We start from the raw sequence: 16815 nt of genomic DNA, 5'->3' as shown, positions 1-16815 counted from the left end.
TCAACAGATTGAGAGTTAAGCTGGAAAAAGCACAGCAGATCAAGCAGCATCAGAGGAGGAAGGGAGTCAATGTTTCAGGTGGGAGATAGTTCTCATGAAATGTTCCGATCTGAAATGTCGACCCTCCAGCTCCTCGAATGCTGCTTGACCTGCTGTGCTTTTTCCAGCTCAACTCTTGATCCACTCTGGCTCTCTAGCATCTGCAGGTCTCACTATCTCCAAGTTTAATGAGATTCCCTCCTCTCTCTTCCAAACCCCAGTGAATATGATCGTTAGCAATCCAGTATCTCTTCATTTGCCGTAACAGGGATTAGTCCATCAATATCTAATCTCTTTTCTCACATTCCATCTCTCCTTGCTACTTGAGTGCAGGGAATGGATGGGCGGGTTGTCCTCCTGGTCCTGAGTCAGAAGCTTTGACAGTTCCTGGGGCTGCTCCACTGTTGGAGGAGCTGGGCTTTGCCCTGCAGGTCTTCTCTGTTCCCTTGTGTGGAGGTAACAGTTCACAGGTGGAATTTCGGGGAACTGACATGGGTGCAATAATTGAGCTATCCCTCTGGAAGACCATCACCTGGATCTGGTGTGTGCTCAGTGTCAGATTATCGCTGGTATTCAGGTCAACCCCCTCTCCACTGCATCAGGGTTAAAATTTGACCCGCCCACAGCTCTCAGCCAATCAGAGACTGAAGGCTCTCTATTAGGTGTGTAATGCCTCTAAAGAGAGACTACGGATCACAGAGGAGGCTAGGCCACGGCTGAAAGAATGGGCAAGGATGTGGCAGGTGCTAGAGCAAGGCAGTAGCTTTAAGAGGCTAAACCCAACCCCTGCCTGATGCTGGGTTCAAGCCCATTTGAAATAGGTGGTGGAGACTTGGGGAGCAGTTATAGACTCCCTTTGGGAAGGCGTCTGATTTGCATTTTACCCTCAGCTCCCAGCACAATGGGTTCTGAAGCGAGGTGTGGAAACTCCTATCGTTAGTCCTGCCTATCACCAGCCAGCTTAGCATGGGCCTGAGTTACCTCTCCCTGGACTATCTTGCTCATTTCCATACTGGCATCTAAATTAAGACAAACACTGCAGAATCTAATGTAATAATCTCAGGCATTTTCCTGGTGCTGTCACCCAGAGCAGTCTAATAGCTTCCCTTTGATTCTGCTTGCAAGCTTAAACTGCCTAATGCACTGAACATACTGATTACTTCCTCAAGAAATATCTTGGGGCCAGTGCAATAGCTACCAGCACAGTCACAAACAATAACAAATCCTCAAGTGACAGCAAGACTAGCAAAGACCATAAAATATTAAATCACAGCACAAGGGGAGAGTTACTGAGCAGCAGAGTGCTCTGGGCATTTCACTCTGGACAGAATGCAGCCTCACCAGCCCACTGACTCAGGCAGCTTCTCTGACATTTCACAGCTCCAGGATTATTTAGCAACTGGAGTGAAAGCAGATTACCCACAGAGCAGACGAGCAATGACACACGGTCTCCCGGTTAAAATCACCTGCGGTATTTAAAGCAAAATATGACAGTCTGTCGCCAAGACGTCTCTCCAAGACCACTGTCTCCCCCCAGAGTTTGACTCTGCTTCAAAGATGCAGCTCTCACACTGTTATATTGCCTTTTGGCACCACTTTATACACCTGTGAGCCTCCCCTCAGTTGAAAGCACTGTGTCTGCTGGGACCCTTATTCCTCTGTTTTGCTGAGGCAGTTCACAACAGAGAACAATGGAGAAGCCTTTCCACGTGGATGAGATGTTCAATCAGAACTGCACACTCTCTCAGATGGGCTGAAATAAAAAGCCTGTTCCTTAAGAAGAGCAGAGCATTCTGCTGCTGTGCTGATTAATAATTATCCCTCAGCAATTCACTGGTCACTGGGTCCATGCAGATACTGTAACAATGAGCACACTTCAAACTGACTGAATTGATTGTCAAGCACATTCAAACATCCTGATCTTGTCAAAATAGCGACATAAGTTTCTCAGTTATTAACCCTCTCTGTTCTGGTCAATAGCCGAACTGATCAAGCTCTCTAAATGATGCATTCCAAGAAAGGAAATGGTGTAACATTATACTGTGAAGGCGAAATGCTGATGGAGTTAGATGAAAATGGCTGAGACAAAGATTGAATGGAGCATAACACAGGCAAGGAGCGGCTGAGCTGAAGTTTCTGTCTCAATGCTGAAAGCTCCAGGCAGTCCGCTGAAAGGCATACCCTTTAGAAAACATTCAAACTCTCATACCACGTGATCACGTGCATTTTCATTTATAAAGTGTTAGATATGATCATGAGTCAATGATCAGGATAAAACCATAAAACAAACTGCCATGTGCAGTTCAGCAGGAGTATGTTTGAAGGAGGATACATCCAGGTTTGTGTGTAATTGCAAATTTTAGTCTGAGCTATAGACCAGTATGAGCTTAATAGGTAACATGAATCTGTGATGCTTAATCTGAATCACATACAAATAATACAAGAACATACAATGTGCAGCGCTGGTGAATTTTCTTATAAGTACGTGGCAGTTGGTTCTTGTTTCATCTTGGTCCTTGGCTCATTAACATACCTAACTCTGAAAGCAGCATGGCTCTTAAAGCAATAAGACAGCACATTCTTACTTCTCAAACACAAAATAAAGCTTTCAACCCATGATACTGAAGTAACTCTCTAAAAGCACTGTGTGTCTTGATGGTCAAAATAGGTTTGAGCAGTGAAACATAAAAATGTTGCCGAATCTAACACCCCTCATGCCTGTCTCACCACTTGACTGTAAATTTAAGCCCTGGTGTTTGTACCCCTCCTGGGGGGGGGCGGATTTCACACCAGTCGTGAACTGGTTGATTAAAACTGTTTGAAGTAGAACCCAGTTTCACAGCTCAACCACCGTTACTACATATGGGAGGTCTCAGTTGTATGAGCTAATGTCGGTGAGTTAGCACAGGGATGATGGGTGAGCAGGGGTCCTGCAAATTATGATACGCACAGCAGAGGGCTTGGATAAACTGAAGATCACGGAAGCTCAGAGAACTGTTGCAGATACGTTGGAATAATCAAATCAACAAAAGTTAAGGCTTTAGTAGCAGATATTTTGAGAAAAGGATAAATGTTGCTGTGAGCTATTTTAAAGACATGGTAATACAAAACTTTAGTGAAGGCAAGAAGAGGTTTTTCAGAAAGTCATCTCAGGGTCAAGTATGACACAGCGTGAGGAGACTGGTTCAGCAACTGAAGGAGAGGAGGGGAGATCGGTGGGAAAGTCAAGTGGAGGAAGAAAAAGCAACAATTTCTTTTCTATTAATATGCAACGCCTGAGACAAGAGGAAGTGAACCAGGACTTTGACACTTAGTTTCAAATGTAGTTTTGTAACTTTAAAACAATAGTGCATGGTTTTGTAAGCTGGGGGGAAACAAAACAAGTTAGAACAAAAACCTTGGGAAAGACGTGGCTTTGATTGCGTCGAAGCCAGTCTGGAGGATCACTCTGTCTCATGAATTGACGACTATAGAAATTTGTCAGTGATTGTGTGTGTACACCTGCACGGCAGGAAGTGACAGAGCTGGGAGAGACCAAAACCTTTGCAACAGCTTTGAGTCAAGCAATTGTAATAACTCAGATAAATTGCCAGCTGATTGATAAAAGGAAACATTTCCTTCGAGACACCTGCTCTTTTGTTATGAAGTTTCTTTAAAATCAAGGATCTTTATTTCCATTTTCGTGGACACTTGCAGACACAGATCTTGATCTATTTATCCATACGTGGACACGTAAAACTTTCTATAAACTGGTGTACAAGTATATGGTACATAGAAATTAGTAAAGCATGGGCTCCAGCAATCTCACTATTTTTTTCTAAAACAGTCATTTTGGTTGACTTTTGGACAATGCTGAGCAAATGTTTAAAAAGTCAACAATATTTTAATTTTGTAAAGAACACAAATCTAAGCTTTTCCTCCAGTGTTTTCGTTGTTTCTGCTGCCCCCTCTCCCACCTTCTCTCTGATTACTACCCTTTCACCAATATCACAGGAAAGCCTCTAGCTTCCACTTGGAAATTCGAGACTTCACCAGCACCAGATTCTCCTGACAGCCCAGTGTTCCAGAGAATCGAGCTCAAAGCCCTTGTCTCCAAATCCCTATAGGGTTCTCAACCCTCTACCATTTCCTTGAAGTATCCTGGAATGAGAGATTAATTTTCCAGAAACTGCAGCGATAGCACAAGGGATAACTTACAGGGACATATTTAAATGGAGGTTTTATTTTTCCACATTTACTTTCATCTCCTTTGCTTACTCTCCAGCCAGAATTAGGCATGTCCCTGCGATAAACGTGTGCAGTAATCATTTTCAGAACACACTTTATCTGCCCCCTTGTGACCCTGGTGCTCACTGATTAAACCACCTTCACCTTACATAACTGGAAACTTGTCAGAGGACCTGGTAATGCTTTGATTTGATAGTGGTAATGTCATTGACCAAGTAATCCAAGGTTAACATCGTGGAGTGCTGGCACCGAATCCCACCACAACAGTTAGAGGAATTTATGTCTAATTAATAAATCTGGAATATTAAATTCGCCTCAGGAAGTCTGCAACTCTTCCCTGGTCTGTCTTATATGTAGCTCCCAACAGCATGTGGTTGGCTCTGAAATAACCTGCTCATCTTCTGGGTCTTTAGGGATGGTGACAAATGCTACATGTAATTAGCAATGTCTACATCCCATTCCGAAATAAAAGCCTCAGTGCCTCACCCCTTCCCTTTACTAACCTTCCACCCCAGTACCCTTCTATCAGTCTGCATTCCAGCTCCTTTCTCAGAGCAGGAGGCAGGGCTGCTGAGGCGAGGAAATGAACATTTGGTGGGATTCCTGACCCTGATCATAACCGAGTAAATCGGAGCAGGTGGAAACAGGGTAAAGCTCAGCTCTGACACTATGAGTAGCCCCTCGCTATTGTTATCACACACAGTAGGAAATAACCCGGACCAGGTGCCAGGGAAGAATTGGTGGCCTTAGCCATGAGGAAAAGTTGGCAAAATAAAAATCAGTTGTTGAAAACAAAAAGTCAAGTCATGACTTTGTGCACAAGTAGGATGAACTTATTGCCTCAGTTGAACACTTAGACAATCATAGAACCCCTACGATGCAGAAAGAGGCCATTCAGCCCATTATGTCTGTGCCAACCTTCCTAAGAGCACTTCATTCTAGCCTCACAAGCTTGCATTCCCATGGATACTCTACCTAGCCTGCACATTCCTGGGCATGATGGGGCAAAACAGCATGAACAATTCACCCTAACTGGCACATCTTTGGACTTAGTCAGTCAATGGGCTAAGGTGGTTTATAGAATAGAATAGCAGTTTTCCCACTTTTCAAAGTCTTCAGCTATTCTCCTGCCCTGACAGACAGTGACTCTTTCCTGAGGAATGCATTCACCCTGTGAAGTCTCGGTCAGATGACCATTCACACATGGCTCAATCAGTAAGGCTGCTTTCCACACTGAGGCATGGTGACCCCAGGTTAAACCAGCTCTCTCTCTCTCTCTCTTTCTCTCTCTCACAGGACAGAGCAGCCCTATGGTCTGATAGCACCATGCAACTTTACCTAATATACCTTCCAGGAAATCAGGAGATGTAAATAAATCACAGCCAATTGGAAGGCAAACAGAATGCTGGCCTTTATTTCAAACGGAATGGAATGTAAACATAGGGAGGTTTTGCCAAAACTATACTAAGGCACTAGACAGACCACAGCAGGAATACTGTGCACAGATTCTGGGCCAATGTCGAAGGAAAGAAAGGAAGAATTTCTTCCATCAGAAGTAGGGAGTTTATGGAATTCATTACTGCAGAGGGCTGTTGAGACAGTCATTAATTATGTCCAAAGCTGAGATAGAAACATTTTAATTAGTAAGGGTGCAGGGAAAAGGCAGGAAAGTGAAGTTGTGGGTTTTCAGATTATCCATGGACTCACTGAATGGTGGAGCAGACTTGATGGGCTGAATGGCCACTATCCCACTATCTACTCTTTTGCCTTTTGGTCTTACAGCCCAGCACAAATCTGCACTTCTTCCCATATTGATCCAACTTGTCCAACAAGGCGGAGACAATGTTTCAAAAACAAATCTCATTCTCAGCGTATCGGAGGCTGACATTCACTGCTCATCTGCAGGTGCCTTTGAGAAGTTGGTGGTGAACTACCTTGTTGGATTCCTACATCCCTCTTCAGGAGGATCCAACTGTGCTCTCGTCTGTCCGAATACATCTGTTTGATATAACTCAGTGGCATGCTGGTCCAACTCTGAGCACAGTTATGGGTTAACTGTACCTGTGGGGTTGGAGTCACATATACAACACACAGCTAAAGGCTCTTTACTTTACCTAAGGGAGAGCAGATAACAGTCAGGTGCTGATTCTGCCTTAACCCGAGGGGTTAACAATCATACCAAATTGCCGGAGATCAAAAAGGTCAGAGAATCTATGACCTTACTGCTCTGCACCACTCTACTGAGCCCTCTGTCAGAATCTCAATGTTCAGGCAGAACCTCTTTCCTCTAATGATAACCACACTGCAATTTTTGAGAGGTCTCCCTTCTCCCCATCTCCCACTCATTGTCACTGCTTATCTTTAGTGAAGTGTTTGGAGCTAAACAGCCCAGAGCTCTGTTTCACTGTCAGTCACAGTGGCCTGTAGTGTGGAAAGATGAAACATGCATTACCATTCTCTGGGTGCTCCATCTCTCCAATGCTGCCGTCAGGTGTGGTGCGTTCGTAGTGGTCCTCAGGCAGGGTAAGGGGTCCCAGACGTGGCCCTGAAGATGATTTGCTGCTTGGGGTTTCTGACTCTTCAAGCCCACTGTCATAATAACTGTGCTGGTTTGGGTCTTGCAGATCCTGGGACTGATTGGCTGTGGAGAAGGTCACTCTTCTGTGGGGAAGCTGAAGAGGAAACACAAAGGAAGAAAGATTAACAGTGGGTATTGACAGCTTCCTCACAGAAACACAGAATCACACATTGTTACATCAATGTTACTCCATAACTCTCTGAGGGACAGTGTTCCTGACATTCCTTATCATCTGGAAGAATAAATCTCTTTGCATCCCAGTTTTCAATGAGTGTCAACTATGTCCCTCATTTGAAATTCTGTCACTAGTGGAAACATCATCTCAACATCTGTCCTGTCAAGCTCCCTTAGAATCTTATACAGGCAGCCCCCGGGTCACAGATGGGTTCCATTCTTGCATTTGGTTCTTAAGTTGGTTTGTACACAAATTAGAACACAACACAAGCCAATTTTAAAAAGCCATTCATAAGTACAAGAAAGGTTCTTAAGTTGACTCTTTAAAAGTACACCCCTGTATAGGATTATATTCATAAATATGAATATTCAATAGTCAATGGTTTGTTCCAATGACATTACCCCAGGGAAAGAATCATCAACATTCTGAATTTCAGAAATACACTCCATGGACAAACTGGAAAAAGTATAAAATTCCTTCTCTCTTTCTGTGGGATTTATACCTACTGATCTTGTTCCAACTACACAGGCAGTTCTTTGAGTTGTAAGACCAGACCATCATGCAAGCCAACTTCCAATCCGTGGACTCCATTTACACTTCTCGTTGCCATAGAAAGGCTGCCAACACCATCAAAGACTCCTCCCACAACCTGTCCTACAACTGCCTCCATCAGGAGAACACACACACACACACTAACATGTTGAAGAACAGTTTCTTCCCTGCCATTATTAGACCACTGAACGGGCCTTTCTAAGTTCAAATCTAAAGTTGTGCTTGCTTTTGTGCACCTTCTGTGCTGATGTAACCTTACATGCCTCACTCTGTCTGAGCACCCTATGACCTGTCTGTCTTGTCGATGTCTGTTATACACTGCCTGTACTGCTTGCAAAACAAAGCTTTTCACTGGATTTAAGTACATGTGACTACAATAAATCAAATCAAACAATGACATATTGATATGAAAGTCTTAGCGACTCTTAGGGAAAGTGAATTGTCTTTAAACTGCTGGTTTGAACTATATTGCCCACATTTACAAACATTATTGTAATGTTTGCAGGGGGTTGCAGGGTCCTTGTGTAGATTTAAGGTTGTGATAGAAAGAACCTTGTTCAATCAGGGAATCAAGGGCTGCAGGGAAAGACAGGAATGCAGGCGTGAAGAATGTCAGATCAGCAATGCTCCTATTGAATGCTGGAACAGGACTGAGGGGACGAACAGCTTACTCTTGTCCTGGCTTATGGTTTTATGAATATTGATCTGCTGAGTATTTCCAGCATCTTCTGTCTTTATTTCAGACTACCAGCAAATATTAGATTAGATTACTTTCAGTGTGGAAACAGGCCCTTCAGCCCAACAAGTCCACACCGACCCGCCGAAGCACAACTCACCCAGACCCATTCCCCTACATTTACCTCTGCATCTAACACTAGGGGCAATTTAGCATGGCCAATTCACCTGACCTGCACATCTTTGGACTGTGGGACGAAACTGGAGCACCCGGAGGAAACCCACGCAGACACGGGGAGAATGTGCAAACTCCACACAGTCAGTCGCCTGAGGCGGGAATTGAACCCGGGTCTCTGGCACTGTGAGGCAGCAGTGCTAACCACTGTGCCGCCCACTACTTTTTTTTTTGCATTGTTATTATGGTTTCTAATATAGGAAAGTATCACTAAAAAAGTGCCAAGGAAGGGGTTATTAAGAGAACTGACCAAATGTTTAATCACAAAGGAGAGGTTTTGAGGAGCATAAGAAAGGAACAATGCACAGTGTTGACGTAATTAAACTTTGTCCAGTTAAATCCTTACTGACTGTGTCGCTTCAATGAATAAACTTTGCTGAAATGACAAGGGTGTACATTCACTGATACGTAAGCAGTAACACCACACTAAATAATTTCTTTAATGATCCAAATGCTATTTTAGCTCAAAGCTTCAGGTGGATGTGGTTAGTGCGCTCGAATCTAGTGCAGTCTCACAACAACAGAATGCCAGGCTGTGAAATGTGCTGCTTGTTAATTTTCACAACAGAAAAATCAGGGGGTGTATATATCAAGGGAAGTGAATCTTCCAGTCATTCTCACTGAGACAGAATGACAGCTGAGACCCTGCCGTCTTGGAGCAATGGAGATAAGCTTTCCTCACTAAATCTGACCTGCAACATAGCAACCAAATTGACGTACGAAATCCAGATTGTAGGGAGCTACCTATAAATTCTCTCTGCTGAGGCCTCTTTGATTGACGAGTATTTCACAAACCTGTTCAGTTTTTATGAGAAATATGTCGACAACAAGCTAGCGTTTGTACTGCGTTTCAGGTGTGGTCAAAATGCTCCAAGTTTCATCCTATCAGCATGATCAAACAAGGGGGCATTAAGACCTATCACCAAAAAGAAATTGGCTTGAAAGGAGCCTGTTGAGGTGGGAAGCAGATTGGCAAATCCAGAGCTTAGAAAACATAGGAAATAGGACGAGGAGTCGGAGTAGGCCATGAACTGTGGAATGGTTTACAATGACGATGCTAGAAGTAGATATGAGAAGTCACATTAGAACTGATAGATATGGCTATTGAAGGTCAAGAGATCAGAACGTGGGGGCTATCAGCCTGAACTCCTTCAGGTCCTGTCCCCACTTGTAAAATTTGGCCAAATGGATTGCCAATAATTAAGTAAAAATAGACCAAAATGCCAACAACAAATCAATTAGGAAGGTATCCAGCATTGTCCAGTCAGGAGCAGCACTCCCACTGGGAGAATCAGGCATCTACCTTGGACACCATGATTCAGGAGCTGACAGAAAACTACCCATTTAATCAAAACAAGAAAAGCCTAACAGACATCCAGCTTTTCAAACAAATCAGTCCCATAATTGTTCATCAAGAAACTCCAAAACCTATCATCATTCAGCCTCTGCCAAACTGCAAGATCACATCAAACCCAAAGCCTTCCAATCAAATCCTGACCTCCCTCACTGGGAATAAATCTGGGAGGATTCGGATTGCCTGGGAATTTGGCCAGATGCTGTAGGATGTGAGGAGTTGAATGTCATTGAGGGATTAATCACAAACATGGAAACACTGAAAGTAGGACTGGGAGTAGGCCATTCAGCCCTTCGAGCCTGCTCCACCATTCACTATGATCATGGCTGATCCTCTATAGCATATTCCTGTTTTTATCCCTATTCCTCTCGTGGCCTTGAAATGTGTCGAAAATTGTGTCTCTCTCTTTCTTGAACAACAAGAAAGTTTATTTTTGCAAAGTTACTCATGTTATTTTGGTTAATGTCAGTGACAATTAGCTGAAGAGTACAAGCCAAAGGCCCCTCATTTTTCGGTGTTCACACAGCAGGGAACTCGAGAGGTCAGTGTGGAGTTAGTGAATCTTCACATTGTACCCAACTTGAAACAATAACTCTGTTCCTCCTGCTCCCCACCACCCACCCCCCACCCCACTCTCCCATGCCAGATCTGCTGAGTTTCTCCAGCACTTCCTGCTCTTATGTCAAATGTCCAGCATCCACTGTGTTTTGCACTTACATCCCCCACGTTAACCTGCTTCCTAAGCCTTAGGGATTCTTACAGTCATACAGCACACAAAAGGCCATTCAGCCCACTGAGGCTGTGCTGACCTATCTACACTAATCCCACTTGACTGTATTGACTTTTCCTGACCCAGGGAAAAGGGAGTTCACTGCTGAACGGGCGAAGTGCTTATTTCACTGAACGAGTAAACCATAAACCTGGAGTCATGATGCAGAGGAATACTGAGTCAAAACATCATTAGCAGATTAAGAATTTGAAATCAGTTCAAAGAAATAAATTGGAAATTAAAGACTCACTGGTCTAAGTAATGACAACCTGATTGGATGAATATTTTCTTTCTGATCTTTATATGTTGCCAGATTCGTCATCAAAATGCAGTTGGTTTGTAAAGTGCTCTTTAGGAAAGAAAACCATAATCTTGATGTAGTATTGCCCTATTCACTACAACAGTCCTGCATCAACATGGTTGACTCTTGACGCTGGATCTGTGCAAACGAAGCAAGAGTGATGTGAGAAGAGAATGTTTTCACCCAGCGAGTACTTAGGGTCTGGAATGCACCATCTGGAAATGTGGTTTGGTTGAGGCATTCAAGAGGACATGGATGGTTTATTTTGGATCATTGTGTTGTGTAGGGACACGGAGAACAGGCAGCAGATCTGAGCGGGGGGCCAACTGGCCTCCTTCTGCACTGTAATAATTCTGTGATCTGGAAACCATTCCACTGTATTTGTTGAACCCACTACCACCTTTGTGTAGGCAGTTGGTGGCGGGACAATAAAATGTCAGCCATGACAGCTCAACTCCCATCTCAAGAATGTCTTAAAGTACACATAGTTGTTAGTCTGCTCATGGGAAGACGTGACTCCGCCACAGCCAGGTGTAGTCTCCTTGTGAAGCAGATCAGGAAATTAGATTAGATTACATTACATTACAGTGTGGAAACAGGTCCTTCGGCCCAACAAGTTCACACTGACCCACCGAAGCGCAACCCACCCATGCCCCTACATTTACCCTTTACCTAACACTACGGGCAATTTAGCATGGCCAATCCACCACACCTGCACATCTTTAGACTGTGGGAGGAAACCAGAGCACCCGGAGGAAACCCACGCAGACATGGGGAGAATGTGCAAACTCCACACAGTCAGTCGCCTGAGGCGGGAATTGAACCTGGGTCTCAAGCGCTGTGAGGGAGCAGTGCTAACCAGTAAAGACAAGGTGACGTGTGGTCATTGTGACCCAAGACCAATATTTCAATCTTTGTGACTGTCTCAGCTAGCAAGATCAAGTATTCTGTCTGACGATGGGAACTTCAATCTTCACACTCAGGGCTAATCTTGTTGGATTGGATCAACTTCACTAACAGTTAGATCAAAACTCCCTTCACTGTACAGGAGACAGGGGCACATCTGCTCTGGGGGAAATAAACTTAATGGAATAACATCTCCTCTCACATTTTAGTGGTGACAGCTGGTGACACCAAGTTGACATCTCTGGCCTTCAAAGGCTGGAGGTGAGGACAATTAAAGTGTCAGCAGTGTATATATTCAGCAGTAATTAGCAGACACCCTTCCATCAATATAGAACAAAGGTAAATGACTCATACTGGAGACAAATAGACTAGAAGTGCCAGATAATTATTTAATATGTACAGGATGCAGCAGAAGAGCAGATTTGCCGAGTCCTGTTCAATATCCTGCCAATCAGGCATCAATTAAAGCTCAACCTTCCTGTCCTAAGATGTTGAACCTGCACTCAGAAACCTTGCATTTCATCAGCTAATGCAGCGTGTGTTCCATTTATCTGAAGGGTCAGGTTCCCCGTCATAACATGTGGATATTTCACAGGAAAAATCACATTAATGTTCCCCTTCTTCTAATCGACTCATTGCCCAGACTTCATTTGAAACCATTTAAGAGTTGGTTGATTGCTACTTATCTTCTGAAGACAAAGCTTGAGGTTTCGAATGACTAAGTGCTACAGGCTGAGTGGATTCTGTGATGAAAAAGGGCAAGGCAGCCACAATTCTGAGTGCTTGCCCTCTCACCCGACACACATAAGCAAACTTGTTGAAGATATTATGTATTGGAGAAAAGGGTGACAGGATCAGGAAACACTCTCAAAGAGACAAACACTAGGCGGAAGCGAGGCCTGTCACAATGAAATTTTCTGTCATGACAGATGTAGAGAATATCCACAACAGGCTAACATTGACTTACATCGAGTCATAGAGGTGTAGTGTTGTACAGCATGGAAACAAACCCTTCTGTCTAACTCGTCCATGCTGACCAGATATCCTAATCTAATCTCGTCGCATTTGCCAGCATTTGGCCCATATCCATCTAAACCCTTCCTATTCATATACCCATCCAAATGCCTTTTCAATGCAGTAATTGTACCAGCCTCCACCACATCCTCTGGCAGCTCATTCCATACATGCATTATCCTCTGTGTGAAAAAGTTGCCAATTAGATCCCTTTTAAATCTTTCCCCTCTCTCACCCTAAACCTATGCCCTCTAGTTTTGGCTTTTCCCACCCTGGGGAAAAGGCCATGTCTACTTATCCTATCCATGTCCCTCATGATTTTGTAAACCTCTACAAACCTCAGCCTCCAACGCTCCAGGGAAAACAGCCCCAGCATGTTCAGCCTCTCCCTATAGCTCAAACCTTACAACTCTGGCAACATCCTTGTAAATCTTTTCTGAACCCTTTCAAGTTACACAACATCCTTCCTATAGCTGGGAGACCAGAATTGCACACAATATTCTAAAAGGGTTTTTTTTTCAATTTTCATTGATAAAGAGGACACAGATGTCACTAGCTAGGTCTGCATTTATTGCCCGTCCCTATTTTTTTTTCAGAGGTCAGTGGTTCGATTATGTCTTGAACTGCTGAAGTCCATTTGGCTCATGGAGTTCTCCTACAACATTCTTAGAAAGAGAATTCCGGAGGTATCACCCAAAAACACTAAAGGAACAGCAATTCTTTTCTTAAGGGGCAGAACAGTGACTCAGTGGTTCACACTGCTGCCTCACACCATCAGGCACCCAGGTTCAATTCCATCAAAACTGATGACTGTCTGTGTGGAGTTTGCACATTCTCCCCGTGTCTGCGTGGGTTTCCACTGGGTGCTCTTGTTTCCTCCCCCAATCCAAAGATGTAGGTTAGGTGGAATGGCCATGCTAAATTGCCTGTAACATCCAGGGGCATGCAGGATGGGTGGTTTAGCCTTGGGAAATGCAGGGTTACAGGGATAAGGTTGGGGGTAGGTCTGGCTGGGATGCTCTTTAGAGGGTTGGTGCAAACTGGATGGACTGAATGGCCTGTTTCCACACTGTAAGGATTCTATGAAGTTGGGATGGTGAAAGTTCTGAAGAAGAGTCATAGGGACTTGAAACATAAAGTGTGTTTCTCTCTCCACAGAAGTTGCCAGACCTGCTGAGTTTCTTCAGCAATTTCTGTCTTTGTTTCAGATTTCCAGCATTTTACAATATTTTGTCTGAATTGGTGAGTGGCTTGTTTGGGGAACTTGGGGGTGCTGGTGAGTTCCCATATACCTGCTGCCCTTGTCCTTTTACTTGGTCATGGTTGTGGCTTTGGAAAGTGTGTCTGAGCAGTCTTGGTGAATTGTTGCTGTTCACCACAGTAACTCATCCCAAGGTGCTGCAAGGCAGCACTATCAGAAAGAAATTTCAGACCAAGATACACGTGAAGACATTACAACAGGTTACCATAGGTTTTATCAAAATGTTAAGTGTTTTCAATAAGAATGTCTTAAAGGGGAAAGGGAAAGAGAGATGGAGAGGTTTAGGCAGGCAATTCTAAAGCTTAGAGTGAAAACAGCAGAGGCATGGTTATCAACGATGGAATGTAGGGAGTCAGGAAAGTGCTGAAGGTACTAACAGGTCATTCTGCTATAACACATGTTTCATTAATGTCATTCACTGGAATGTGATTGACAAATTGGAGACACTGTTTCTAAAACAGGAACTTTTCAAATGTATGTTGGCCGTAATGTACACTTTAAGTGCTGTTTATGTTTTTCTATAATGTGGGTTTGCAGAAAAATACAACCATCTCATTGCACAAACACTGACTGTACTGGAATGGAGGATCTGACTGTACTGGGATGGAGGATCTGACTGTACTGGGATGGAGGATCTGACTGTACTGGGATGGAGGATCTGACTGTACTGGGTTGGAGGAACTGACTGTACTGGGATGGAGGATCTGACTGTACTGGGTTGGAGGAACTGACTGTATTGGGATGGAGGAACTGACTGTACTGGAATGGAGGATCTGACCGTACTGGGATGGAGGATCTGACTGTATTGGGATGGAGGAACTGACTGTATTGGGATGGAGGAACTGACCGTACTGGGATGGAGGATATGACTGTACTGGGATGGAGGAACTGACTGTACTGGGATAGAGGATCTGACTGTACTGGGGTGGAGGATCTGACCGTACTGGGATGGAGGAACTGACTGTACTGGGATGGAGGAACTGACTGTACTGGGGTGGAGGATCTGACTGTACTGGGATGGAGGAACTGACTGTACTGGGGTGGAGGATCTGACTGTACTGGGGTGGAGGATCTGACTGTACTGGGATGGAGGAACTGACTGTACTGGGATGGAGGAACTGACCATACTGGGATGGAGGATCTGACCATACTGGGATAGATGATCTAACTGTACTGGGATGGAGGATCTGACCGTACTGGGATGGAGGAACTGACTGTACTGTGATGGAGGAACTGACTGTACTGGGATGGAGGAACTGACTGTACTGGGATGGAGGATCTGACTGTACTGGGATGAATGTGCACAGGTACAGGAAATATCTGGAGCGATTCACTGCAGAACTAACCATCTTTCAGAAGGAGGGGGACGAACGAGAAGCAGAACGTTACAAGAAAGTGTAATTAGCTCTATAGATCTGAAAGAGCAAAAGGATGTCAGAGTCACCTCGGAGGCGCTGCAGGGGATCTGACTTTAGTCTCTCAAGTATCAGTGAGACTGCACGTAGCATTAGACCCACAGGAAAAACTGGGTTCAAATCTGACTGGGACAGGTGGATTGAAATCTGTGTGATAAGAGGTGCCTGAGTTAATGCTTGAGTGAGTATTATCAGAATTTGCAAAAGCTTTACCTGAAGCACCACTGAATATCCCCATAACTCTTAATTTTTTTCAAATTAAAAACTCGCCTGACTCGTGTCTTTCGAACATCGTCAATCCTCCGGAGAGGGAGGGAATTGCAAAGGGACACAATCTTTGGACTGAACAAATTTCTCTTCAGCTCTGTCTTTCATTGACTGGCTCCTTGCTCTGACATAGCCACCTCCATGGTTTAGGTGCCTTGGACTCGGAGACTGTTCTCCTGTCATTGATCTTGACAAGTTTCGATATAAATTTAAATGCCACAGAATCACAGAATTGTTACAGTGCATTCTGTCCATGTACTGCTGCTTCACAGCACCAGGGACCCGGTTTCGATACCAGCCTCGGGCAACTGTCTGTGTGGAGTTTGCACATTCTCCCTGTGTCTGTGTGGGTTTCCTTTGGATACTCCAGTTTCTTAGGCAGTCCAAAGATGTGCAGGTTAGGTGAATTGTCCATGCTAAATTGCCCATAGCATTCAGGGATGTGTAGGTTAGGTGCATTAGTCAGGGGTAAATATAGGATAATAGGGTAGGGGAATGGGTCGGGAGAGTGGGTAACTCTTTGGAGGGTCAGTGTAGACTTGTTTGGCTAAAGAGCCTGTTTCCAATGATCATCCAACTACTCTCCTGAATGTTTCAATTGAACCTGCCTCCACATTTCCAGACCCTAACTGCTCATTGGGTGAAGCTTATTTTCTCACATCTCCCCTGCCCCTTTTGCATATCACTTTAAATCTCTGCACCCTTGCTCTTCTTCCTTTTATGAGTGAGAAAACTTGTTCCCTCTCTCCTCTATCCAGCCCATTCATGACTTTTAAATCTCTATAAGATCTCTCAGCCTTCTTCTCTCTAAGAAGAGTGTAGGTTCATAGTTCCTTGAAAGTGGAGTCACCAGGATAGTGAAGAAGGTATTTGAAATGCTTTCCTTTATTGGTCAGACCATTGAGTAATGGAGTTGGGAGGTCATGTTGCGACTGTACAGGACATTGGTTAGACCACTTTTGGAATATTGCTTGCAATTCTGGTCTCCCTACTAGAGGAAGGGTGTTGTGAAACTTGAAAGGGTTCAGAAAAGATTTACAAGGATGT

General features: G+C 44.1%; 1 protein-coding gene across 4 annotated transcripts in view; it reads right to left on the bottom strand.

Annotated features, from left to right (window-relative positions):
• LOC140491840 (protocadherin-1-like) overlaps window positions 1-16815 on the bottom strand; it is a 381682-nt gene that overhangs the window by 110960 nt on the left and 253907 nt on the right. For all 4 annotated transcript variants that reach the window (XR_011963438.1, XM_072590239.1, XM_072590238.1 and 1 more), the window contains exon 3: window positions 6719-6938. Coding sequence is in view for 3 of the 4 variants with exons in the window: in XM_072590239.1 (XP_072446340.1) it covers window positions 6719-6938 (220 nt within the window). In the remaining variant the exon portion in view is untranslated. The remainder of the gene's footprint in view (window positions 1-6718; window positions 6939-16815) is intronic.

The sequence above is a fragment of the Chiloscyllium punctatum genome, chromosome 20 (genome assembly GCF_047496795.1).
Source record: "Chiloscyllium punctatum isolate Juve2018m chromosome 20, sChiPun1.3, whole genome shotgun sequence".
Lineage (NCBI taxonomy): Eukaryota > Metazoa > Chordata > Chondrichthyes > Orectolobiformes > Hemiscylliidae > Chiloscyllium > Chiloscyllium punctatum.
This window is presented reverse-complemented; position numbering and strand designations above follow the sequence as displayed.